This window comes from Tetrao urogallus (genome assembly GCF_951394365.1).
Source record: "Tetrao urogallus genome assembly, chromosome: 1".
NCBI lineage: Eukaryota > Metazoa > Chordata > Aves > Galliformes > Phasianidae > Tetrao > Tetrao urogallus.
Genome location: NC_136813.1, coordinates 147,483,454 through 147,509,462, shown reverse-complemented (window position 1 = coordinate 147,509,462; position 26,009 = coordinate 147,483,454). Strand labels below are relative to the sequence as shown.

At 35.5% G+C, this 26,009-nt stretch overlaps 1 protein-coding gene across 5 annotated transcripts in view; it reads right to left on the bottom strand.

Annotated features, from left to right (window-relative positions):
• ANKS1B (ankyrin repeat and sterile alpha motif domain containing 1B) overlaps positions 1–26,009 on the bottom strand; it is a gene marked incomplete at both ends in the record, with an annotated part of 401,710 nt that overhangs the window by 207,769 nt on the left and 167,932 nt on the right. For 4 of the 5 annotated variants that reach the window (XM_079549707.1, XM_079549708.1, XM_079549710.1 and 1 more), the window contains 2 exons: positions 4,707–4,779; positions 6,526–7,109. In XM_079549707.1, coding sequence (XP_079405833.1) covers positions 4,707–4,779; positions 6,526–7,109 — 657 coding nt within the window. The remainder of the gene's footprint in view (positions 1–4,706; positions 4,780–6,525; positions 7,110–26,009) is intronic. The other variant, XM_079549711.1, reaches the window with a different exon arrangement.

Below are 26,009 nucleotides of genomic sequence, written 5' to 3'. Positions count from 1 at the left end.
GATTTTTTAATATGTGGCAAATATCCATAAATCTTTAAGAATATGCTGAACGTATCAGAGGTCATAATGCCCCTAGTAATCGATTTGAATGCTTCGTTATATTTGTCCTTAAAATTTTGTCCTGGAGAGAAGATATGGAGATTCATCTCAGCTAGTTTTAGTCTTCTATATCCGAGGAGGTCCTCTAAGCTCCCTTGATTGATACTTCCAGTGCCATTGCTATGCTTCAGACATTTTGCTAATGAACAGCACTGAGGAGGTTCCTGCTTATCTAGCTACATATAACTAGTTTGGAAGTCCTTAATGCAGTCTGCATAGTAAAACTCTAAATATAGGCATTAAGGTTGAGATTTATCTACCTAGCATACTGTGATTTTCATCAAGCCATGGTGACTTAATTTGCTCAAAATACAAATATATGAGACGTTGTCAAAAGTTTAGCTGAAATCAGAATACTTGGCATCTGTTGATCTTTTCTTACCTATAAAAGCTGGTATCTGCTAATAGCAGGGCATTAGACTGCCTTAGTAATTTTGCTCTTGACAAATTCATGTTGTCTGCCACCTATTTCATTGCTATTTTCTATATTAAGTTTTTCACTCATTCAGCAACTCTTCTATGAATTGAAAACAATTCCTCACATTCTCCTTCCTCACCCTTTTTAAATATAAGCTCTACATTATCCTCCTTTAGTCTGTTGGTAACTCAAAAAAAAAGCAACTGTTGGGTCTAAGCTTATTTCAGACAGTTATGAAACACAAAATGAAGTTAATAAAATCATCTTTAAGATATCTAAGCTAAAACACCCTGCTCTTTCCTTATCTTCCATTGAGGTTCTAGCCCTTGGATTAGCTGTGCATGCCATATGCTCACAGATGATATTTTCAGGTAGTGTGTGATAAAAGGTTATTGTACATTTTTGCCTTCTCTGTACCTACTATGAGCAGCTTTCCCCTTCTTACAGTACCAAGTACTAAGGTGCCAAAGATTTCTTTGTTGTTCTCCTTATTAACATACCAGTATAATTATATTAAATCTTTATTTATCTTGCTAGTTGCATCTCACTGAGTGCTTTGGCACCTCTGGCTTGTCTGTACATGCTTGTATTATTCTTCTATCTTTAGCAGAAAGAGAATATTTTTCTTGTTATTTCTAAGTTGAAAGAAAATAAGACAATTTATGCAAAACAGATTACTTACACTTTTTTTTTTTTTTTTTTTTCCAACTAACGTAGCCTCATAATTATGCCTTTAGTAGTGTTCTGTTGAAGAACTCAAAAAATTTAAAGAATCATGGAATAGTTTTGGTGATCTTAAAGATGATGTACTTCCAACCTCTTGGTCATGGGCAAGGACATCTTCCGCTCAAGACCAGGTTGCTCAAGATCCCATCCAACCCAACTTTGAACACTTTCAGGAAAATTTGCATCTTAGAGATTTTCATAAATAAATTCCCTATATTTATTGACATCTCTCTCCTTGAGGCTTGTTTTTCTTGGTAGCTTTCTTTTCCAACAACTGCCACAATAACCAAATGTCTAATTACTATCAAGACCTATGGTTTTGGATTTGTACCAAAAACAACCATATTCTTCTTTGCTTTCAGGGATACCAACTGATATTCAATAGCTCTAACTAATAGGATGTTCAAGATCTTAAGGTACACACTGTATTTTTAAAATAATGTCAACACTTCCTCTCTAAATACATCAGACAAAGAAAGTGAAACTTTCTAAAAACAATGCTCACTAATTTAGCAAGTTTCAGATCTACATGAACAGAAATTTTCTTCACTTGTACAGCCTGAAGATTAAATAATTAATTTTTAATTTTTAATATCTATTGGTTAATTTTTATATATAAAAATATATATAGAGAGAAAAAAATACAGCTACCAAAACTCATGTATTTATAAGTAAACAGATGAAGTATTTCAGATTACTATCTGATAATACTTAGTTTTCCTTTCAAGTTGTAGGCCACATAGTCTGAAATATTAGCACAGAGCTAAGAAGAGAAAAAGGTGAATGTCAAGTTCTGAGATGGAGTTTATGTCAGAGCTACAGCACTTGGACAGATAAAACTAAATAAAATGCACTGGCATCCAGATGACATCAAATCTGCATAGAATAGGGCAAGAACTCTGAGGAATATGCATCAGAAAGGAAATACAACCAAAAAAGATGTCTTCATTACAGTCTGTGTGTTGATTACATTTACAGAAATGTAGTTTTGGTTTGATTCATAATACATATAACTTGATTCCATCATTAAGAGCAAAATCAGATCATAATTCTAAACAAGCTGAAGACCATTAGGAGACAACAGAAAGGAAAAAAATGTTGGTTTGCAGGCAGCTGCACACTGAACAGGAAAGTTGCAAGTCAAGAGTCCCTTTTGGGGAAAGAAATCAAACGATCTTCCAGTTGAAAGAGCTGAAGAACCAAATGTCACATTTCAACGCCAAGAAAAATAATGCATACAGAAGAAGTCACAAAATGCCTGATGACAAGTGTTGCTGTAAGATTTTTTTTTTTTTTTTTTTTAATATTACAAGAAAAAGAAATAGTGGCTAGTCAAAGGAAGGGACAGAATAATGCTTGCATATCCCTACTTACGCAAATCTGTGTACTCATATCTTTGCTTTTGTCTCAAGCACAGCTCTTACTTGTTGTACAATTTCTTAATAGAGGCCTGATTTTGAGTGCTTTGCCTGTGTATTATCAGGATAAAAAATAATAAGCAGCAAATCCTGAATTTCTTATATCTTCAGAAGCTACCATCTCCAAACATAAAGCTAGGAGATGAATAATTCTTCCTACCACCACTACAAGTTTCAGAAGGAAAAAACAGTCTTTCAGGACAATATGCCTAGCAGTTTTCATTATATTGCTTCCCCCCCCCACCCCCCCTTTTTTTTCTTACCAAAACAAAATCTGCATCTGCAATTGTATCTGTATTCAAATCAGTTATTGATTCATTTTCCTAGATTCTCTTCTCACTGTCCAGAAAACACTGAAGTAGCTGTGTCAACACTGCTTAATTGATGACAGTTTTATCTGTTACAGATATGATGCTTTGTGAAATGGATGGTTGTTAAAATATATATATTTTTTATCTTAACTAACAAGATGTGCACATAGTCCTCTGACTGATATACAAACCTGTGGAATTGCATGGAATTGCTAGCAGAAATATGCCAGTACAAGCGAGTTAACATTACTGTGCCTCAGGAATGTGCTGGTACAGGTGACTTAACATAACTATGCCTCCAGACCAAATTATTCAGTCATGGCTGTCACTTTTCTTCCCATCAGTTAGGAAGAGCACATAGTAAAATATTTCCAAAATTGTTATCAGCACAGTTGCACAGATTTTTGTTAACACACCAAACTATTCATAACTTAGCCTTCTTAGAATTTACCACAGTAGGGAAAGGTTGCAAATTTTCCCATCATTGTGAACACCAGTCGCTAGTTTGTCAGCAACATTTTTAGTACTGTGCCAAATATTTGCTCAAAACAGCATTAAATAATATAGAATCGCAAAATCATAGATTCACTAAGGTTGAGAAACACCTCTAAGATCACCTGGTCCAACCATCCACCTATCACCAATATTTCCCACTAACCCATGTCCCTCGGTACATCATCTCAATGCTTCTTTAAACACCTGATATCACCACCTCCCTAGGCATCCTGTTCAAGCTCCTGACTCTGAGAAGGAGTTTTTACTAACGTCCACTTCTATCTCCCCTGGTACAACTTAAGGCCATTCATTCCCTCTAGTCTTATTGACTGTTACATAGGAGAAGAGGGTGACCCCCACCTCACCACAACCTCCCTTCAGGTAGTTGTAGAGAGTGCTAAGGTCACCCCTGAGCCTCCCCTTCCCAAGTCTGAACAACCTGTTCCCTCAGCTGCTCCCCATAAGACTCGTGCTCCAGACCCCTCGCCAGCTTTGTTGACCTTCTCTGAACACTCTCCAGGGCTCCATGTCTTGTAGTGAGGGGCCAAAACTGAATGCAGTACTCAAGGTGCAGCCTCGCCAGGTTTGAGTATGGAGGGATTTTCAGTTCCCTGTTTTTCAACGGCAGCACTATTTCTGATACAAGCCAGGATGCCATTGGCCTTCTTGGCCACCTGCACACACTGCTGGCTCACGTTCAGCTGAGCATCAACCAATCCCATCATATCATTTCCTCTACACAGTCTTCCAGCAATTCTACTCTACCCTGTAGCATTTCTTGGGGTTCTTGTGGGAAAAGTACGGGACCTGGCACTTGGTCTTGTTGAACTGCATTCTATTTTCAGCCCCACTATCCAGCCTATCCAACTTTAAAAACTGACAGCAGCTATTGGACTACGTATACACTGAGTATCCTATCATTCAAAAATAAATAAATAAATAAAAAATTCAGCTGGAAAATATTGGAAAATATCCCTCTAGAAAAAGGGCTTCATTATGAAGAAGCATTTTTCTGATAAGATTTCAAAACAACATTAATGATTCCAATATGCTATTTAAAGCTACAGCTCCAGGATACTGGTCCTAATGCATCTCTAAAAGTAAACAACATTGATTCTGTTCATGGTTATTCAAATACTTTCAAATGATTTCAACACAGCAGGTTACTTAGCAGTATCTTATCTGTGGTTTCCCTACAGACAACTAATAATTAAACAAGAGTTAGTTGTTTTTCCTTACTTGTAGTGTGATCATTCATCTCTCCAAGTCCAGTATTAATTCCAGCATCTATGGAACTCATGATTTTATCAATCTACAAAAAAGTGAACAGTGAAAACAATGGATGAGTGTCATCTTCATTATTTTTGGGTTTTCGTGTGTGAAATTCTGGCATTATTACTCTCATTAAGGCAACAGTGTTAGCAAAATTGAACAAGGCAAAAATGAAATGATGATGACTAACTTCTCCATTTCAATTTTTATTTTGCAACATATTTGAACACACTGAAAGCTAAAGTTTGGAATTGATGAAACTAATGTTTCTTTACCTACAGTTCCTGTCCTACTGATGATTAGGGTCATCTCAGTTTTTGAAACTACTTTGTCATATTTCTGTACATGGATACAAAGGAGAAAAAAACATGTATTAAAACCTTTGTCAGCATAGATTTTAATTGCATGGGGTTATTTTATTTGATGTAATTTTGATGGTTGATGTAATTCACTAGAAGACAACTTAAGCAGCAATATTAACGCATAAAAATATTTTTTGTGTGTGTTATAGAGTACTAAATCATTCTCGTTAAGATTTCCAGAAAACTTCCTAGCTCCCTTTTCTCTGTCTGCCCCAAGTCCACTGGCATAGGTATGAAATGTAGCTGTGCCCATATATACCACTTGCAAAACAGCACTACATTCATCCCAAAGCTTATTTGCATAATTTTAAATTACCTTGTACAGACTATGACTGAATGCATATCTACAACAAAACATTGAACTCCTCCTGAAAAAGCAAATTGACTAATTTCAAGATTTCAACATATCTGGGCTAATAAGATCATAATCTCATCCTAAACACTTTTCCACTGAGAAAGTTTCTCCTTTAAACAAAATCTACTTTCAGATATCTTACCAACCCAGTCATTTAAATGAGCTGGAAACATTTTCCTAGAAAAGTAATTAATTACACAAACTCTTTTTTTTTCCCTGAAATAAAATGATACTCTGGCGATGCATACACAGTCCCACGGCAATCATTTTAAACACAAATGCTTGCTTCTCTGTAATAGCAGTAAACATACAAACACTTCACATTCTTAATCTACCTCAGTAAGATTTGAGCTTTCATGTCTATTGCTTACATTTTTTGAACCTTAGCACAGTAGAAAGAAAAAAAGTTAGGAGAAAACTGTATAAAACCTTCTTTAAACCAAGCTGTAAAAATAAAATAAAGTCTTCTGTATGAGCAAGCACGCGTATCATACATTCAGGGCAGAAATTTATCTTAATAGCCCTGGATTCATTGTAGCTACAAGTGTATTCCCATGTTGCACAAGAATCAAACGTGTGCCAAATGTTGTGTACCATTAGAGGGTGTGTTATTCGTAGAGGGTTTGGGAAATGAAAAATCAAACAAAAATCTTAGACTCTATTCCTGCTGTTTTCTTGCGTCTCTTGTTGGGAAGCACTGTGGTGGTGGGAAATAATTACTGAACATATAAATAATGGCCACTGCTACAATACTTTTTCCAATTTTATTAGTGTCAGCAGTGAGGGCTTTAGTAGAAAATAAATTCAATGTCAAAACAAATTATAGCATTACTTCTAGTTGACTTCATTCACTATGGAGACAATAGACTTCATTAAAAATATAGCATTTTGAATAAAAATGTGTGGCATTTTGTGCCAGCTGTTGAACTACTTTGCATTACACTATGGTATATTCTCAGGATTTGTAATGTGGAAGATCTATTTACTATTTAATCTCAGAAATGGAAAAAATAACAGTATTTTCACAGCACTATGTATTTGCTTATTCTTAAAAATGGCCAAAACTTACTTCTTCCCATTCTGATGTGAAGGAAGGTGTTCTCTCAGAATTTCCTTTGGAGCACTGTTGACTTGGTGTGGGTTCACTCCAGTTGCTTCTTGCTTTTTTGCCACTTGGTGGATGGGTGATAAGATTAGAATCAGATTTTGAAACATTTTTGCACAAATGCATTTCAAGCAAAGTCTTTGGTAAAGATCGTATTCTCCCAAGTGTGCATGCTCGCTCAACAAATCCTCCAGTAGTAATCACCCACTGTTCGCTTATCCTTGTTGATGTGCCAACCAGTGTATGATTTTCTACTGGTTTAGTTTTAGAATGAAATATGGTTCTGTTTACAACTGGTGGCTTTTTTTTCTTAACAGGAGGATCAGTGTTGCTTTCTTTCCGTAGCTGCATCTGCTGCATTGTGCTCTTGCTCAAAATGCTTTTGTCCAGTGGGCTACTGCACTCGTTCCTTTTGCTGTACAGCTGGAGTGGGTTATCAGGTGGGTCACAGGCAGGTGATGATCCATGAAGTAAGCCTGCAAACTGCTCAGTAGGGTGCCCTTCAGGAAGCTCACTTTCAGTGGATGTTTCTCCCTTACAAAGACGCTCTGAAATGAAAGAGAATATCTTGTAAGGAAAAAAAAAAAAAAAGAATGATAAAGTACCATAAGCAGTGAAGAACTTACTTTGCAAAATGTATTTTTTATGCTTCCTGTTTTTTTTTTTTTGTTGTTGTTTTTGTTTTATTCAGAAAGAAAAGATACAAGAATTGATTTACTATTCTCTTAAAAAACAACTCCCTCCTTGAACTTGATTAATTTATCCTGACTGGTTGAAAGACAGCCAAAACCACTCAGCACTACACATACATTCCAGGAAAAAGTAAATTTATAAAATAAAGCAGTTCATTCCTATTCTATCAGTTTGAGGTTTCTCTTTTAATTAGTTACTGAACTGAAATGTGTTCAAAACATACCACTTTGTACAAAGAATTACCTACTTCCTTACTAGATAATAAAACACAAACAATCTGTATTACCAGGACTGCTAATTTATTTTTTAATAGTCACTTTCATAGTCATTATTAAAAAACAGTGAATTTGCTCCATTATGCCTTTTTACAGACACTCTCTAAAGAACAGATAGAGTATTTTTATTTCAAGGAACTTACAATAATAGCTTTGGAATTATAGAAATCTTTGTAAAATAATAGTAAATCACGATTTTTCTTTAAAAACTGAATCAAATTTTATAAAAATGTAGCAGAAGAAGAGAGCACTACTGAAAAATTTACTTTTCTACAGAATTTGCAGTGTATATATTCTTTTCTCTATCTGTTTCTGTAAGGACCAGAAGAGAATTACTGAGACCTTTTTCTAATTAATCATTTAAAGTGTTCCTATGGATAACATCATTATATTGATGTGGCATTAAGTTAGCATATTCTATTCCAAATAACTGTATCCTCACTAACAGCTGCATCTTCAGAAACTACTTCATGAGAGATGACACCTCATTCTTGCTAGAAGTGGCATGTATACATATAGCAGACTCTTAACTGTAGGACTGTATGCACAGCAAGAACCACCACAAGGATTCAAACACAGTACTGTGTCATAATTTCCAAATAATATGAGTAGTTTTCCATTATCTGCTAAAAGATCTGCATGGGAAAAGGAGGACTTAGGACATTCTTACTTTCTTTCATTACTGAAAGTTGCTGGATTAATTGCAAGTCTACAATTTAGAAGGTGAATGTGGCATGAAAGATATTAATGATATAATGATTTATTTTGATGATCTTCATTTTCATGAAAAATTCAGTAGCTGAGATTCAACTTCAGTTTAAGACATCTCTTTTTATATATCTGTAAGACTAAGTATGCAAGCTTCCCCCATAGTCTCTGACCAGTTTGACAGTCAGTAGATAGTGGTGCCACTCACTGAATATTGTGGTCAAGTGAATTACTCTCTGTATTATTATATTCTGTATAGTAACACTCTGTATTACAGAACCACACAGAATCACAGAATGGCCCATGTTGGAAGGGACTTGAAGGACCATGCATTTCCAACCCCCCTCCAAAGGCAGGCCCACCAGCCTCCACATTTATTTACTCTAACTTATTTATTATATTCTCTTATTTATTTACTCACCTATTTACTTCACATTTGTTAATATCTATATTACTCGCTGTTAACTGTATTGATTAGACTACCAGACTACTGTTTCAGATACAAGATTTAGAGCTGTCTGCTGAATTGACTTAAGAAACAGATGTGTTTTTTGGGAAAGAAAGAAGGAAGAGTAAATCGGGGAAAAGATAAGACATACACCTGTATGTCAAGGACTTCACTAATATCTACACAAATTCAATAGTATATTTTTTACATCTATACTAGTAAATAAAAAAGGCTAAATACTATTCTTAGGATCTAGAAAAATTATTTGTTTAACACCCAAGACAGCTGGCACATCCAGTAATTGGGAATGGTCTCCAACCTCAGCTAAAACTTAAGCTACACCCTGGCACTGTCTTGGTGGGTGCTACTTGGTCTTAGCTAAATCTTGCCAAAATCCACATGAAAGTTTAACAGTACAGATTGTCCAGTGCTAATGTCATCTCATGTCCTGATTTTGTTTACTTTACTCCTATAGACAAAAATTGTTTCTGAGTAATCTCATTCTTCTGCGGTCATTAAATATATGTAGTGACCACTAAAAAGTGTATCTCACTTCTTTACAGCAGCAGTGCAGTGACACCATATCAAAACATTATTTTCAGTTATTATGTTAGTTGAAGTGGAAGAATTTTGCAATGGACAGAAAAATTATAAACATATTGAGTGCAGCATGATCTTTAATACAGTTACTGTATTGCACATGTAAGAATACATATATTATTGTACCTGTAACTTTCACCTTTAAAAAAACAACAGGGCATCAAGATGTAAATGCAAATACTTTAAGACAGAAAAGATGGAAACACTGCCTGTGTAGTCATTCAGACTTCTAGTCAGTGTTCACACTGTCTTTCACTTTTACATAATCACCTACTATTAAAAAAAAATAAAAATGAAACAACTGCTTGTTTCATGTAGTGTTCAGACTGAAGTTTGCTTAGTGCAAGAGAAGCAATTCAACATATTATATTCTCATGTTCAAAAGGGGTAGACTTATTGCCTGCATACCTGCACTTATTTCTGCGTACCATTGAAATCCTTCTTATAATGACAAATTTGTCAGCAGCTCATGAAACTTTTCTATGATATCATTACCCACATAATTTACAAATATGAATTCACGTATCTTTATAAAGTGAGGCTATAATGTGATAACATTTTAATTTGACAAATAGAAAATAAGTCACAACAAGATCATGCTGAAAATGTTCACAGATTTTGGGCATTCAATTTGATATTCTTTTGATATTTAATTTGATATTCTGATAAATTTGCTTTGCCCACAATATTTAACATTATTCAACACAAAATAGTTTCTAAGTTGTTATTGACATCAGTAGTTCTGTAAGTCAGATCCAGTCTCAAATTCAGCATTCAAAAAACATTTGCTGTTAATTTGCTGTTAATGACTACTTGGATAAAGTTTGGTTTGCCTTGATCAAAAACAGCTCCAGCAGAGATGGAATATTCTCTGTGCAGTGTTCAGCTGCCACTGCTGTTATTTATTTTCCTTGATCCCTTTAATTTTAACTAAGAACTTTGATAACTATATTACAAAGGAAGCAAAGATCTCATAGCTATACTTCTTTCACCGCATGATTTTGAACAATGCAGACCAAAACTGTATCGGGCAATAAAAAGGAATGGGGTTGTCAAGAAAATAGAGCGTGCAGTTATGATGAACATTAAGAAGCACGTAGCATGCATGCAGCACCATAGTCCTAGAACAGATTATCCAGACAGGTGGCATCTCCATCTGTGGAGGCTTTTTAGGTTGGCTAGGAAAGATCATGTCTGATCTGATGATTCAAACAGGGTGCTGGATTAGATGACCTTAAGAGGTCCCTTCAACAAGTCTTCTATTATCCAATCATACTTCTAAATCTTCTGATCTTTGAATTTGTCACTTAATCCTTAAATACCTTTTAATATGGTTTTGTAATATTATTTTAATTTCCTACTGGAGCTAGCGTATAATAAGAAGAATATTGAACTGGACCATATCACTGCTCTAAGCAATACAATAGCGTATTACTCCCTGAATTGGTCTAAATAAGTCACAGAGTTTAAAAAAAAAAAAAAAAACAAATCCTCGCAATAAATAATCATAAATTTATTTTCTAGAGTAAGGCTTATTTTTTTTTCCTAACAAATGAGTATTTATTTCGGTAACTGAAGCATGAGATACTAGGAATCTTTTTCAAATTACAATATCTCTAAAACTGAAACTATATGTCTTTCTTTGCCCACATGAATGTCCTAATAAGATCTCATTCCCAATAACTTCAAAGCAACCATGCCTAAAGAAGTTAAATGAAATAATCCTTCCTTACTTAGCTTTCAAAATGTGGTATTTTGTTTATTATTTCCTGTATTTTTTTCAAACATATCAAAATTACTCCTTTTCTTTGAACACCTCTGTGCATTGGAAAGTTTCATTTAACAAGCTGCCAATGTCCTGTGTGGCTGGAATTAATCTTAAATCTATACATCTCAGAAAAATCAGGCTGTCCATTCCTAAACTGTTCCATCTCCTAATTTTATCATGTTTTTGAACCTTTTCACTAGTTCCTTCCCTTTTGTTTTGTCTTTTAGAACCAACTCAAATGGTAGCAAAGAATACTGTATGAAACTGTACTACATAGATCAATATTCAGTAAGCAATTTGATAATTTTAACAGTTTTGCTTTTTCACAGTTTTTTTGCATAAATCTTCTGAGAATGGAAGATATGGGGATACCGGAGAAGAAAATAGGCAGAGAGGGTAAAGCTCTTGAATCAAATTCTGATGGAAGGAACTTTCCGATTGCAAACTATTTGATTGCTTTTTGCATCAATGCTTATTTTTGTCATCTTAAAAAAAAGAAATCCAATAGAGAAAGATCTTCAATCCTGCTTCCTCACCACATACTGCTTGTCATCCCTTCTTATCTTTTTACTTGTAAATATTACCCTAAATACCAAAACATAAATAGAACTTTAGTGTTGTTACAAGTGCACCCACAGCTTTCCCGTTACTTATGAAAATCACTGTGATACTACCATATCTGTATTGCATGGAACACATCTTACATTTGGAACAAAATTAATTCTACCATAATCCCAAAGCTACAGATAAGTATTGCTATTATCATGCTGGCATTTAGGCAGCAGACAGCAATTCAATCAGCTATTTACACACTGGTTTACCCTAGCACAGTTGCTTGTGGTACATGCACGGATCTCTGTGGAATACCATTTTTCAGTTAGAAATTTTGCATTCATGTAAAACTTGGAAGTCAGCTTATTCACATTTGCATCTCAAGAGATTCCATCCTCAAAATTGAAATACATTCAATAGAATCGTAGTTATTAATAGTAGTAATGAAAGAGCTGTAATAGATAAATTAAAACGACAGAGTTGCATCTTTAACAGGCATTGCTGTTGCCATGGTACGAGTTTCTAATGTAAAATAAAAATCCACTAGAAGTTTGTTCTATGGTTACGGTAACAACCGTATTGTGAAACCTGCAGAGTAATATAATCATGCTCGGTTCTTGTTCGATCCAAAAAGTTGTTTTTAGGAGTATACTCTGCACATACGTAGTATCTGACCAAAAAAATCATAATCTCAACTATTTTATCCATACACTGCATTGGTAGATAAAACATGCACACCTGAGTACACTCTTGTCCCTTCCTACCACTTATGTAAGTTAAAACCATTTGAAATAGATGGATGGTAAGAAACATCATCTTATTTTCATAGTAAAGATTGCTTTGGACACACCTTCACTTGATACCTCAGTTGTATTGTCAAAGTGACATCATAAAATGGGACACTCAACAAGAACATGTGTAAGAAAGAAGATCTAAAGACTGAAGTAGCAATATTCATAGAATCATAGAATCTCTTCCAAACATTGGAAGAGACCACTACAATCTCTAGTTCCAACCCCCCTGCTATAGGCAGAGACATCTCCCTATAGACCAGGTTGCTCAAAGACCCGTCCCTCCTGGCCTTGAATGCTTCAAGGGAGGGGACATCCACAACTTCACTGGACAATCTGTTCCAGTGTCTCACCACTCTCACAATAAAGAATTTCTTCCCAACATCAAGTCTAAATCTACCCTCTTCCAGTTTAAAACCATTTCCCCTCATCCTGTTGCTACACGTCCTTATAAAAAATCCCAACCCAGGTTTCCTGTAGGCTCCCTACAGGTACTGGAAGGCTGCTATAAGGTTCCACTGGAGCTCTCTTCTCCAGGCTGAAGAGCCCCAACTCTCTCTTCAGTAATTTTGCGGGTATAGACAGTTTGTTATGGAATTTTCTGAACATGACTTGCCAGGCTCTAATGAACTAAAAAGCTTTCAGTAAAGAAGGATATTAGCTAGTAATTAATACTAATTCTAAGCACATTACAGTATTCAAATATAGCTTTTGCTCAAAATTTCAGAAACATAAGTGCAATGCACTGCAAGTACATTTTATTTTTTTTACAGTTGTGTTCACTTTCCTGCACGTTCTTATGATTTTTTTTTCTTGTGAAGTGCATTCTGTATTTAAGGCAGCCAGAAATGTAACTTTTACATAGATCACACAGGGTTAATCTTTAACTGCAAGATTCAGCTTAGACAAAAATACAAAGCTGCAACTGCCACCTCCATAATGCCGTTTCCATGAGGATTTCTTTCTATGTGACTATATAAGGAATGATTCCTAGATATCTTAATGAGAGACAGAGTTTCATGAAACATCACATTTCACAGGCACAAGAATGTGCCTTATACCTGCTCTTCAAAATAAGAATTCTGACATATGTTTATAGATTTATAGATTAAAAAATTAATGCAAAAGAAATAATGCTCAACATCCTCCTATGATTCACTGGACTGTTTCAACACCCAGGTTCAAGCTAAAATTCTGTTAGAATATCTCAAGTCTTCCATGCAGCAAAAGGAATAAAAAAGTCAGTAAAACTTTGTAACACTCAAGTAATCTTTCATAAGAAATTCTACAAAATGAATGGATATTGATGCAAAATGTAATTTTGCAGAAAGCTCATATAATTGCATTGATAAATTCTGTGGTAATCTCTTGCAGGAGAAAGCTAGCAGTTGAGTGGGATGTGGCTGTACTCAGAAAGTGCCTGTTAATTTGACAACATAATACAGCAGGGAAAAGGAAAAAAGGAAAATTTGGTGACACTTAATAACTAAAATCTGTGCAAACCAACATGAATATAACAGATGAGCTCTTGAAACCAAATCTATTTGATGAATCACAGAATCAGAATCATAGAATGGCCTGTGTTGAAAAGGACCACAATGATCATCTACTTCCAATCCCCTTGCTATGTGCAGGGTCACCAGCCACTAGACCAGCCTGCCCAGAGCCACATCCAGCCTGGAAAGTTCTCATGAAATCTGGAAGAATCTAATGAAACTGTTCCACTGCTGATATTTTATACATCAAAAGCAAAGAAGGAATGAATAGGAAAGTCTTTCACCAACTAGGAACAAAGCTTACTAATTGACAATGCAAAAGAGATTGGAAAAATAATGAATTTTTGAAGTGCTACTTCTAAATGGAGATTTTGCTCAACAATTTTGACACTTCTAGGTAGAATAAAGGATTTGCTTAAATAACATTACAGTGTCTCCAAGCAGAAGCAGTACAGAATCATAGAATTGCTTGGGTTGGAGGAGACCTCAAGGATCATTAAGTCCAACCTGCTGCCACAGGCAGGGTTGCCAACCTCTAGATCAAGTACTAAATCAGGTTGTCTACGGCCCAATCCAACCTGGTCATGAATAGGGACAGTGCATCCACAACCTCTCTGGGCAGTCTGGTGAGTTCCAGCATCTCTCCACCCTCTCAGTGAAAAACTTTTCCCTAACATCTAATCTAAATCTTCCTTCCTTTAGTTTAAAACCATTCTCCCTTGTCTTATCACTGTCTACCCTTATAAAAAGTTGATTTCTCTCCTGTTTAATTTCCCTTTAAATAATAGAAGGCAATAATGCAGTCTCCCCACAGTTTTTTTCTTTTCCAGACTGAATAAGCCCAGCTCCTTCAGCCTGCCTTCATAGGAGAAATGCTCCAGCCCTTAGACTACCTTCACAACCATCCTCTGGACCCTCTCCAAAAGCTTGACATCTTTTCTGTACAGCCAAGCCCCAGACTTGGACACGATATTCCAGATGGGACCTCACTAATGCAGACAGGGACAATCACCTCCCTCTCCCTTCTGGCCACCCCTATTGTGATATAGTTTAAGACACTGCTGTCCTTCGAGGCTGCAAGCACACACTGCTGGCTCACATTGAGTTTTTCTTTTACCAGGACTCCATCTCAAGAGGCCTACTCACAAAGAGTAGAGGTGACTAGGCACCTGGAGCATCTTCTACACAAATGCTGAGTGACCTGGGACTGATCATCCTGGAGAAGAGAAGGCTGAGAAGGGATCTCCTAACTTTATCAATATCTAAGGAGTGGTAGTCAGGTTTGATAGGGTTAAACTCTTTTCAGTGGTGAGCAACAATAGAAAAAGGGGCAATGGCCACAAACTGAAACACTTGAAGTTGCATACTAACACAAGGAAGAACTTTTTAACTGAGAGTGATGAAACACTGGAACAGGCTGCCCAGAGTCGTTGGGTCTCCTCTGGGAATATTCAAGACTCATCTAGACATCCACCTGTGTGACCTACTGTAGGGAACCTGCTTTAGGAAGGCAGTTGGACACAATGATCTCTAGAGGTCCCTTCCAAGCCCTACGAGTTTGTGATTCTGTGAATCTTCTTCCCTCTTTCTCTCCGCACAAAAACATGCTTATCTACACTCTGTTTCATCTTATAATTTAGTTTCAAAGTCTGTAAATATTGAATCAAACCTTAAATAAGAAATAATGAAAATAAAAGCCTCAACACTAATGGCCTTATTTAACATGACTTACTTAATGCTGTTCCCAAGAAGAAAAGTAATACTGAAGAAATGGTACTGCTTCTTGCAAAATTTCTTGGTAGGGAGTAGAAATAAAGCAGTAAGGACGTTAAGTGTCTAAATCTCAAAAATGTCTAAAAATATCTCAGACTGTAAAATTATAGTTCAGTTCTAGAGGCAAATACAGTCATAGACATGGAAGATTACATCTGGAACTGCAAAGTTTTCCAATTCTTTGTAGAATATAAATTATCATGAAAAGTATTTATAAAATATGACTGATCCTAAATCAATCCATCAAAGAAAGAAAAACAGCAAACAGTCTAGACGTGGTCCTGCGCAAAATTGTCACAAAATTGAATCACAGAATTGTAGGGGTTGGAAGGGACCTCCAGAGATCATTGAGTCCAACCCCCCTGCCAAAGCAGGTTCCCTACCGCACAGGTAGGCATCCAGGCAGGTCTTGAACATCTCCAAAGAAGGAGACTCTCCTGCTTAAGCAGGAAGTTGGACCAGATGACTTCCAGACCTAAAGCAATCTGTGACTGTGAAGCTAAAAAATTACATGCAAAAGAATTCAGCTAATATTATTTTTCTAGATACAGTGACAACCTCTAAAAATGTTTACTTTTCACAAATTACTTTAGAAGGCAGCATCACATTACGGTATTTAAAAGCAGATTCTGTGAAAAAAGGGAAGAAATTCAGGTGACTAAATACAGATCTCCATGGACATTCTTGACACAGTAAGGTATCCAACTAGCTGCAAGGGCTGACACTGATATTAATGGAACCCCGAGTCTTTCTGGGAAAACAGAGACAGAGAATGTTTCTGGGATGTTCCAAATGGTATGGAGATCTCTGTTCATGTACTTGAATTGCTTCATTGTAGTAAAATGCTAGCAGACATGGAATAAACAGTGTATGGATGGTGGAGTATGGATAGTGGCATCCATATAGACAACACATCTCAAAAAAATCACTGTAAATAAAATTGTGTTTTGAAGAAATTCTCTGCGTATACCTCACTTTAGGTGACTTGGACACACTTATATTTGACAGGAACTCAAAACATAGCATTTTAAGTAGATTGTTGGATAAATCTACCAAATAACCCATCAGATTAAGAAGTACTATCATCTGGATATCACTGAGCATGAAATGATACCAGATATCATCTCAGGACATTCTGGAAAGTTATGTGAATTTGGATCATGGAATTAACCAGCTCTGAATTGATTATCACTGTTGGAAATGCCAATGTGAAGCAACCAACAGAATGAAGAAATGACTAGATCATTTCCAGATTTAGTTACAGGAAAAAAAAAAAAAAAGAAAAAAAAGAAAATAGTTCAAACATGGAAGAACAGCAAATAAGCCTGAAAGATACAACTTTCAGGTTCCACCACAAATGTTATATTATTAAGTCCTTTACTAGCATAGAACAAAAAGCATCCAGAGAGCTAAAAGGACCAGCTGAAAATAGGAAAAAGAAATTACTGATCTGTTTCAGACAAAATTTGCAAACCAGTCCCTTTCAGACTATTTGCATTAGTATTTGGGTAACTGTATTTTATCAGCACTTACGGAAGTTTTCTCCTTGTTCTAAAACAACAGATGCATTTAAGACAAAATTTCATTTTAATACTTTTTTTTTTTTTTCTTGGTGTTCTTACATTAATTAAAAATATGACTATGAAAAACTGTATGAATAATTCTAACTAGTTGCTGGTCACAAGCTCCCAAAGAGACATTTCCTTTATATTCCCAAATATAGGTCAGTTCTTTTGGATAGAAACAGAGGGCTGCCATTCTTGTTTTTGATCTACATTCTTGTTTTTGTGGATACGGTTTAATCCAATTAAAAATCCACTTGCATAATTGGTCAAAAAGACATGCAATGTAAGTACTTCCCATAGTAATGTTGAATGATTAAACTTCTCTTGAGATCATGTGAGAGCTACAGGACAGAGCTTCATTTAGTGAATATCTGTGGTAACAGAAAACATTGCCACCTACTCTTCAGTCAGAAGATAACTCCAACAACTCCACTGCCAGAGTCATTTGTAAGAATGGCTTTTGATTTCCTTAGAGCAAATCAGTTGTGTCAATTTAGGTAAAGTAGCTGTGTTTTTTTGGCTTATTTTCCTTTAAATGGATGAGAAAGCGCTCATGGAAACTGCTCTGCTGAACTCTCTTTGAAGTGACAACAGCGAAAGAAGTGCAATGACATGGGTACTGGCACCATCTTCAGTCACCTTCACAGAATTCTGCCACTCAAAAAAGGATAATAATTCTCTACAATGTAAGGGTCAGCTCAGCTTGACTCTTATATACATCAGAAGGATACTTCCTAAAGGACCAAGCTGTTTTTCTTTTCAAGTACATTATGCCCTACTAAGAACACAATTTTCTTAGAATAATGTGCATAATCACAGAATATTCTAAATTAGAGGGGACCAAAGTATTATGAAGTCCAACTCTGGGCTCCACACAGGACTACTCAAAATTCAAACTATATTTCTGAGAGTGCTGTCCAAACACTTTGAACTATGTCAGAGTGGGGTCATGCCCACTGCTCTGGGGAGCCTGTTCTAGTGCCCAACCACCTTCTGGTGAAGAATGTATTCCTAATCTCCAACCTGAATCTTCCTTCATGGAGCTGCCTGCCTTTTCCTTGGGTCCTGTCACTGCTCACCAGATCAGAGAGATCAGCACTTCTATAGTTATGAATCATTATGATGACAATAAACGTTAGTGTGAACCACTATCTTATATTGATTAAACTTCAGGCTCCCTGATTTTGACCTATACAAGAACTCTTCTATGAAAATGACCTTGTTGTTGATTGCAATGAGCATGCTTTCTATCTCTCTTCAGTTCTCAATTTTAGGGCAATAGTGGCATACAGATTCTTTATTAATATAAAACTTCACAAGTAATCAAATAATAAATTCCTGTCTTTCATGTGTTGACCCATCATTACTATTTTGCTAATTTTTACTTCTTATGAGAGGTCATGTAGTAGAATTGGGTCATTAGAACACTTTATGAGTCAAAGGGATAGTAAATGAATCATAAAATTTCATATTTCAATTAAATTGATAGTTGTAGAAAAATGAATACTGTATTACTGAAGAAGACAATTCCTTGCTTGCCTCAAATCAACTGTTGCTCCTATATAGCTCTATGGAGGTTCAAGATCAACCTGCTTTGAAATAACAGTGAACTTCCCTGTGTTTTCTTTGATGCAGACTTGAAGCGCTGCTCCAACAAATTGTCTAACCTGCCCAGCACACTCAGGAGAACTAAGCATGCAGAAGTACTTCATTAAACCTATCATAATTAACAAATAATTGCAGAAACAATATTACAATTGTTTTAATTAGCATATTCCTCATTTGGAATAAATCGGAAATCAAACGATCACAGTCTCCTGAGAAATTTAAAATAAGAGAAATTTTCCCTCTTTAAAAAAGAAAAGAAAAAGAAATCAGCAGCACAACTTACCACATAGCATTGTGACAGATATCAGTACAGAATTACAGATTTTTTGTTGCCGTTTGTTTTTAATTTTAGGGCAAAAAATATTGTTAAATGATCAGAAATGATTATAAAAGCATTTTAATAATGCTTTGATTAAATATGGGCAAATACTTTATTTTGTATCTAACAGGAAAGAAAAAATGCAGAAGAAGGAAGAGAAAACAGAGTGAGAATAAAAAGGAAAAGAAGGCAGCCATCCTGAAGACCAAATATTCTAAAGCCAGATGAGAGAGCCAGTTACTCCTAAAAACAACTTTTTAAATGTACAAAGTTTTCATGATTTTTAAAAGCATTCAAAAATCTCATGAGATACAAATATGAAATGCTAAGATTTGCTTGCACCTTAATATTTTTATGTAAATACATAAAGAAGGAATACAATCAAAGAAGTAGAGATGTTCACTTCTGGACTAGTTCACCTTGAACGTGACAGTAGTGTTAGCACTTCCAATTATGTTACTATTCTGCCCGTAGCTACTGAAATAAGAGAAGGTTACTGGGGGTGGTGGGAACAAGAGGCATGCATTAATAATTTATATTCAGAGTGCCAGGAGTTTCTAAATTAACAAGGAGTGAACTACAAATTGTGACACGTTTACTTGCTTTTCACTATGCTAGTTAAGAGACAACTGCGTTTTTTTTCAAGTCTTTAGATAGAAAGTAAGGCATTAACCTGAGCAAAAGCTCAGAAACTAAAGAGCGAGGCAAATCTTAAAATAATTGGAATATCTCCCATACTAGCAAGCAAAGAATAAAAAGCTTTTTTTCTTTTTTTCTTTTTTTTTTTTTTTTTTTTTTCCCCGTAACCATATTCTTTTCTTCCAACCCTGTCTGTTGATATGTGCTCTACCTTGGTCAAACTTAAAGATAAAAACATCTAAAGGACTAGAGTTTAGGGCAGGGCTAGCCTGTCTTCTGAAGCTGATAAGTATGATAAAGTATCTTAAAAATGAATATCACCACACTTATTGGTAATTCAAACTCATAAACTTAAGGTCAGGAAATCCCTTTTGAACTTGTCCTGCATGTAAGAACATAAAATTATAGGAGGCTTATGTCCCTAAACAGTATTCAGATCCAATACTAAAAGATGTTTAAAAAAAAAAAAAAAAAAGACCCTAAATATTATGCCTCACTAGGACACTAAGTATGAAAATCAGTTTTCACTTCTAAACCTTGGATCATCCTTCCACTATTTAATCTTTACTGAAATTTTTGTGAAACACAGAGCTCCTAAGATCTCATTTTACACTGTATGATACATAAAACACAGCTTGAAAATTTAAAAAAAAAGTCAAAGATTTTAAGTTTGTAAAAATAGACTTATTTCTTATATTTATGTTCCTAAATATTCAAGAACAGTGAATTAGAAAAGGAAAGTAGGAAAAAAGAAGCAGAAGCTAAGGGGGCATAACAGAAGAGTCTGAATTCCACTTCCAGAGAACTATGGCGTGTTAACAAAACTGTTCTTCTCTCCTCCCTTCTTGCTACATCTCTCTTCTGCCAGGCAGCTCACTTAATCAAGACACTAAAATAAGATGCCTCTCTTTTATTTTATTATCACAGCTGTTGCAAATCCATTTTCTGCCCAGGTACAAGCAGAGGTTTTTAAATACTTGTTCAATGACTGCTGCTCAGTTTGATATCATTGTAAAATATTAGTTTTATTATGCACCTTTTCTAAGGTCAATCATGTTTAAATGAGACTTTTCTAAACAATCAGACGACAAGGAAATAATAATGGAATTACATTTGGTAATACATTTAATTTTGAAGGGAGTGAAGAATATTTATTGTTATGCCAAGATAAACTTCAGTCTTCAGATAGATTTTTTTTTTTCCCCAAAGACAACTTCTCAGTCCTTATACACCTTTCCTTCTGCTGCGCAATCTTATATATGGTCTGTATTTTCACTCCTGAACAGATATTACTATATTCATGGACCTCAGCTCAATATCCATTCCAAGTAATTTCTTATCAGTTGTTGCAAATTCCAGAAAAACTTGGAAACAAACAGAACAAATAAACTGTTTAATAAATAACAGCATTCCAAACCAAAATAAAGGAGGAAAGGTCAGGTAGTAAAAGATGGAAGCCAAGTTTCTGGACTGGAAATGAATACCACAATCACTGCTGATCTGAACAGCACAAAGAAAAATCAACACTTCAGAAGTTTGATGAAAAATCTTTGAGAATTCCAATAATATCTGCAAAAAGAGGAGGGTAAAGCTCAACTAATTGTAATGAAGACAGAAGACATCAACAATCATTTTGTAGATCCATGTCATCTTCTCTCATACCCTACTCCAGTGACAAGTCTGCCACCACTCACTACAGTGGTCTTCTAGCTGTTGCTTCTAGTAATAATGCCTCCAGCTTGAAGATTTCTATCTTCTTGCACAACATTCCTTCCCCACAATTTCAATGGGAATTTTTCATATCTGTCAGTAAGAACATGCAAATAGTTTTCTCATAAATCTGTCATCACGCCAAATTTCCAGTATTTGAATTGTTTTCAAGGTTCCAAACTGTTTTTTCTTGGGAATTTGGGAACACAGAGATGCTTTCTTAGGAGACATCTTTGCATGTGTGACACAGATAAGGTGAATAATAATTATTCAACTAAATTCATAATACGAAGCTGTTAATTGCTGGCAGAAAAATGTAATTCGGCTGATTTTTTCATGGTAGAATATTCAAAGTGTCCTAAATAAAGGTGTGAATAAAAATTTAAACTGTTTAGAAAGAAACTTGACTTTTTCCATATTTCATAGACTCATAGAATGGCTTAGGTTGGAAAGGACCTTGAACTTCATCTAATTCCAACCCCACGTCATGGACAGGGATCTGGGTGCCCAGGGCCTCATCCAACCTGATCTTGAATGTCTTCAGGGATGGGGCACCCACAGCCTTTCTGAGCAGCCTATATCAGTGTTCCACCACCTTCTAAGTAAAGAATTTCCTCCTAACATCTAAGCTACATCTCTCCACTTTCAGTTTAAAGCCATTCCCATTAGTCCTATCCTTATCTATCCATGTATAAAAGTCAGTCCCACTCCTGTTTCTAAGCTTCCTTTAAATGCTAAAAAGCCACAATGAGGTCTCCACACAGCCTTTTATTTTCCAAGCTAAACTAACTCAAGTCCCTCAACCTTTCTTCACAGCAGAGGTGCTCCAGTCCTCTGGTCATCTCCATGGCCCTCTTCTGGACCTGCTCCAACAGTTCTGTATCCTCCTTGTGCTGGGGGCCGCAGACCTGGACTCAGTACTCCAGATGGGGCCTCATGAGGGCAGAGAAGAGGACACTCATCTCCCTGTCCCTGCTGGCCACCCCTCTTTTGGTGCAGCCCAGGATACTGCTGGCTCACATTCAGCTTTTCATCCACCAGGACCCCTAAGTCCTTCTCCAATTGCCCTGGAGAGTAACTGAATTCTTTAGAAGAGAGCACTCTCTAGAATTTTACAAACTGCTATGAATTGTGTCCATCAAGTCACGAAGATATAAGTCATTTAATTCTGAAGAAAACAATTTTTTGGAAGGATGGGAAGAGAAGAAAAAAAAGAATCTAATTTAAGCTTCTAGTCTTGGTATCAAACTAAGGCTGAGTCATTGAATTGCACTGAAGGCAGCTGTAATGATATAAAATGTTGCTCTGTAGCAGCTGCTCACTGTGAGCACTCTGTTAAGAGATTGCCCCTTCCAAAAATAAGTTGTGTTATCCAGTTGAATCACTGCTGATTTCAGTGAAAAATCTGAACTACCTGAAGTGGTAATTTTCTTTCCAGTAATAGAAAATAAGATTTTACACAAGCTCTGCTGGATACAAAAGTCAACACGTAGATCTTGTTTATGAAACACGGGCAATGTTTATAGTTTCCAAATTTAATGGCAAATTTGCTTCTTTGGAAGACTTTCTAGATGATGGGAATAGTGCAAATGTGACTAGAAATGGCTGTAAGGAGTATGTGTTGGAACTCTGTAAAATATTTAATATAGCTCTTTTAAGTATTAATACAAGCGTACCCTAGAAATAAACTGCAGACTGAATATTTCAACACTGTCTTGTTTAATGGCCTATGTAAACATCTACAGAAAAACCATAGAAATCAATTTTTTAAAAAAGCTACGTAGTTTCAGAGATTTTGCAATATCATTGCAGTGCACAGAAAAGACCATGAAATTTGCTCAAAAAACAGAGCAAATAGCTGTATGCTACACTGTGTTCTAATATCAGTTCTCAAGATAGAGGCAGTTTGAAGACTGCACAACTGCCAACTTTGTAGGCATATTCTCTTTTAAGGTAAAATACTGTGGCTGCCAAGAGTGTTTAGTTTTGTGTTTGTGCCTACCTTTATCAAGTACCTTTAAAAATCTCAACCAATATCTTTTTAAATTTAAAAATCTAAAATTTATAAATTACAAAAAGTGTTATAAATTGCAAAAAAAAAAAACAACTTGGTTCTGAAGGACTACCCCATAAACTCTGAATTACTTCAGAAGTCCATTAAAAATATTTATACCCCGCTCTTATTAAAAACTAAACTTTTTTTTTTTTTTTTTAACTTGAAAGGAACTAAATACATGAGAAAACTAAGATTTAATTTCACAGTATCCAATATCATTGTATATATAAAGTAAATTGAAAAAACAGGGATTTTTTTTTTTTTTATAAAGCCCTTTGTCTATAATAACGCAGTGTTACTTCTACCTATCTTACACACACTACTTCAAACAAAAATGTGATTTTTCAGGATTGTGGTTTAACTTCACGTCATGAATTTAAAACACGTGGATTTCAATTTTACTTTAATTTTCTATTATTTTGCAAGACAGATGACATTCTGCACAACATAATACAACAAACTAAATGAGAGGCAGACCGTACCCAGTATTCTTAAAACTTATGAGAACATACAAGACAATTCTTTGTTCTGTGTAAGAGAGACAGGCTTTCCAAGGTCCTGAGAAGCTGTTTGTGCTGGAAGTGGTCATATAAAAGTTTACTTTTTCTGCCTGCTGCAGCAGAACAAGGAAAAGTAAGGAGAAAAATTGTATCAGGAGTCTGCAGCATTACCATGATTACCATGTACAAATACATGCTCAATCCTTTTATCATCTCTTCCACAGCAACTCATTCAGCTCTTAGACTTACGAACAACTTTTTAAAAGAAAAACTGGATTCATCCCCCCTTCATCCTTTTATACCCAGCTCTATGAGAGCTGAAGTTAGAAAATATGATAGTTTGAGACTCTATCTGTGCATCTGTGAATCTTCAGTTTCAAATGTTTTCTTTACCTTCCCAGTGCACAGCTCCACCTTTCCTTATAGGATATCAACTCTGTGCCCTTGCAGTCTTCCCATCTACACTATGATCCCAATCCACAACATCTGCCTTCTACTCACTCCTAGCACACGTTTCATATTCCCAGAGGACGACACAAACCCTGTGTTATCTAACAGTCCTACCAAGCAAAGTACATTAAGCACCAATTACTACAGAGATCTGTAATGTGATTTATCTAAATATGAATATAGTTGTAAGCCTAATACCACAGTGCAATGTTATGCAAAAAATAGAATTTAAGGTCTGAAATACAGTGTTCACACAGTATTTTCCTATCTACTGTGCTTTTTCTTTCAGTGCTTTCATAACCAGAGTCCTCACGTAAGCCTATGAAGCTATTGCTACTAGGTTTTGAGTTATTTGCATTATCTTACAATACAGCAAAATGGTAAAATGGGGATAATACTGACCTTTGATGGTAAAATAAGCAATTGTTACAACTGTTTTACTACTACTGCAACAATTGCTACTGTTAAATATTAAACTATTTTATAAGATCTTTCTTTCCTGAGCACCATCCACTCATCTTTGGATATGGGAAAAAGAACATTTACATTTACTCACGCAGTTACTTTTATTCTCAAGTCTTTGTCTTCTCACTTCCTTGGACTCATTTTTCCTTATTCTAATATGGACCAAAAATTCCATGACAGAATAATTACACTATGCACTGATTGTATTAATTGCCACCCATTAACTTCAGTTTCAAGAGAAAACCATGATCCTGATGGAGGAATACAGTCTCTAAAGCCTTTGCAAAGTGACATGTGAACACGAGACTGAGCCTAGGAATCTAGTTCTTAGTGAAGAACAGGGATTGGTTCCAAAACAGTTGCTCATAACCATTTAAGATGAAACAAAACAGAGCAACAACAACAGCAATGAAACAATCCTAGAAGACAAGCGAGATTCCCCTTCAAAAAACCCAGAGTTTTACACTGCAGCAAATCTGCAGATGAGATTAAGAATACCTCAGGTATGCACGGTTCTTTCATCTCCATATAATTCTTTGAGTGAAAATACCTGGAATTTCCTCCAACAAACATAACATCCATGAAACTGTTGTAGTAGTCACTCAAAAGGTGTTAAAATATGCCACTTTGCCACATTTGTTATTTTCAGAGTGCCATATTTCTTACAGATAGCATGAAAATAATGATTTCAGGATAATTCTGCTTCTGATAAAACATAAGTAGTGATAAATTGCCATTAAGCTCAGCAAGAGAAGCTTTGTTAAAAAACCTACAAAACTTACTGAATTAACATATGAAACTGTCTCAGAACAGATTTAAGGACTACATTACTTAGCATGACCATTTGTTTAATGCTTATGGGTTTTAGTGCTAATTTTATTACAATAAGATTCCTGGATTTAATGAACTGCAAGTAAATAAAATAGATTGTCGAATTATTTTTAGAGGTAATTCACTTTTGCTAGTAATGTGTAATTGTAACTGTCAGAATTCTCTGGAATCATTTTTCAGAAAGACATATGTAGCAGTTTA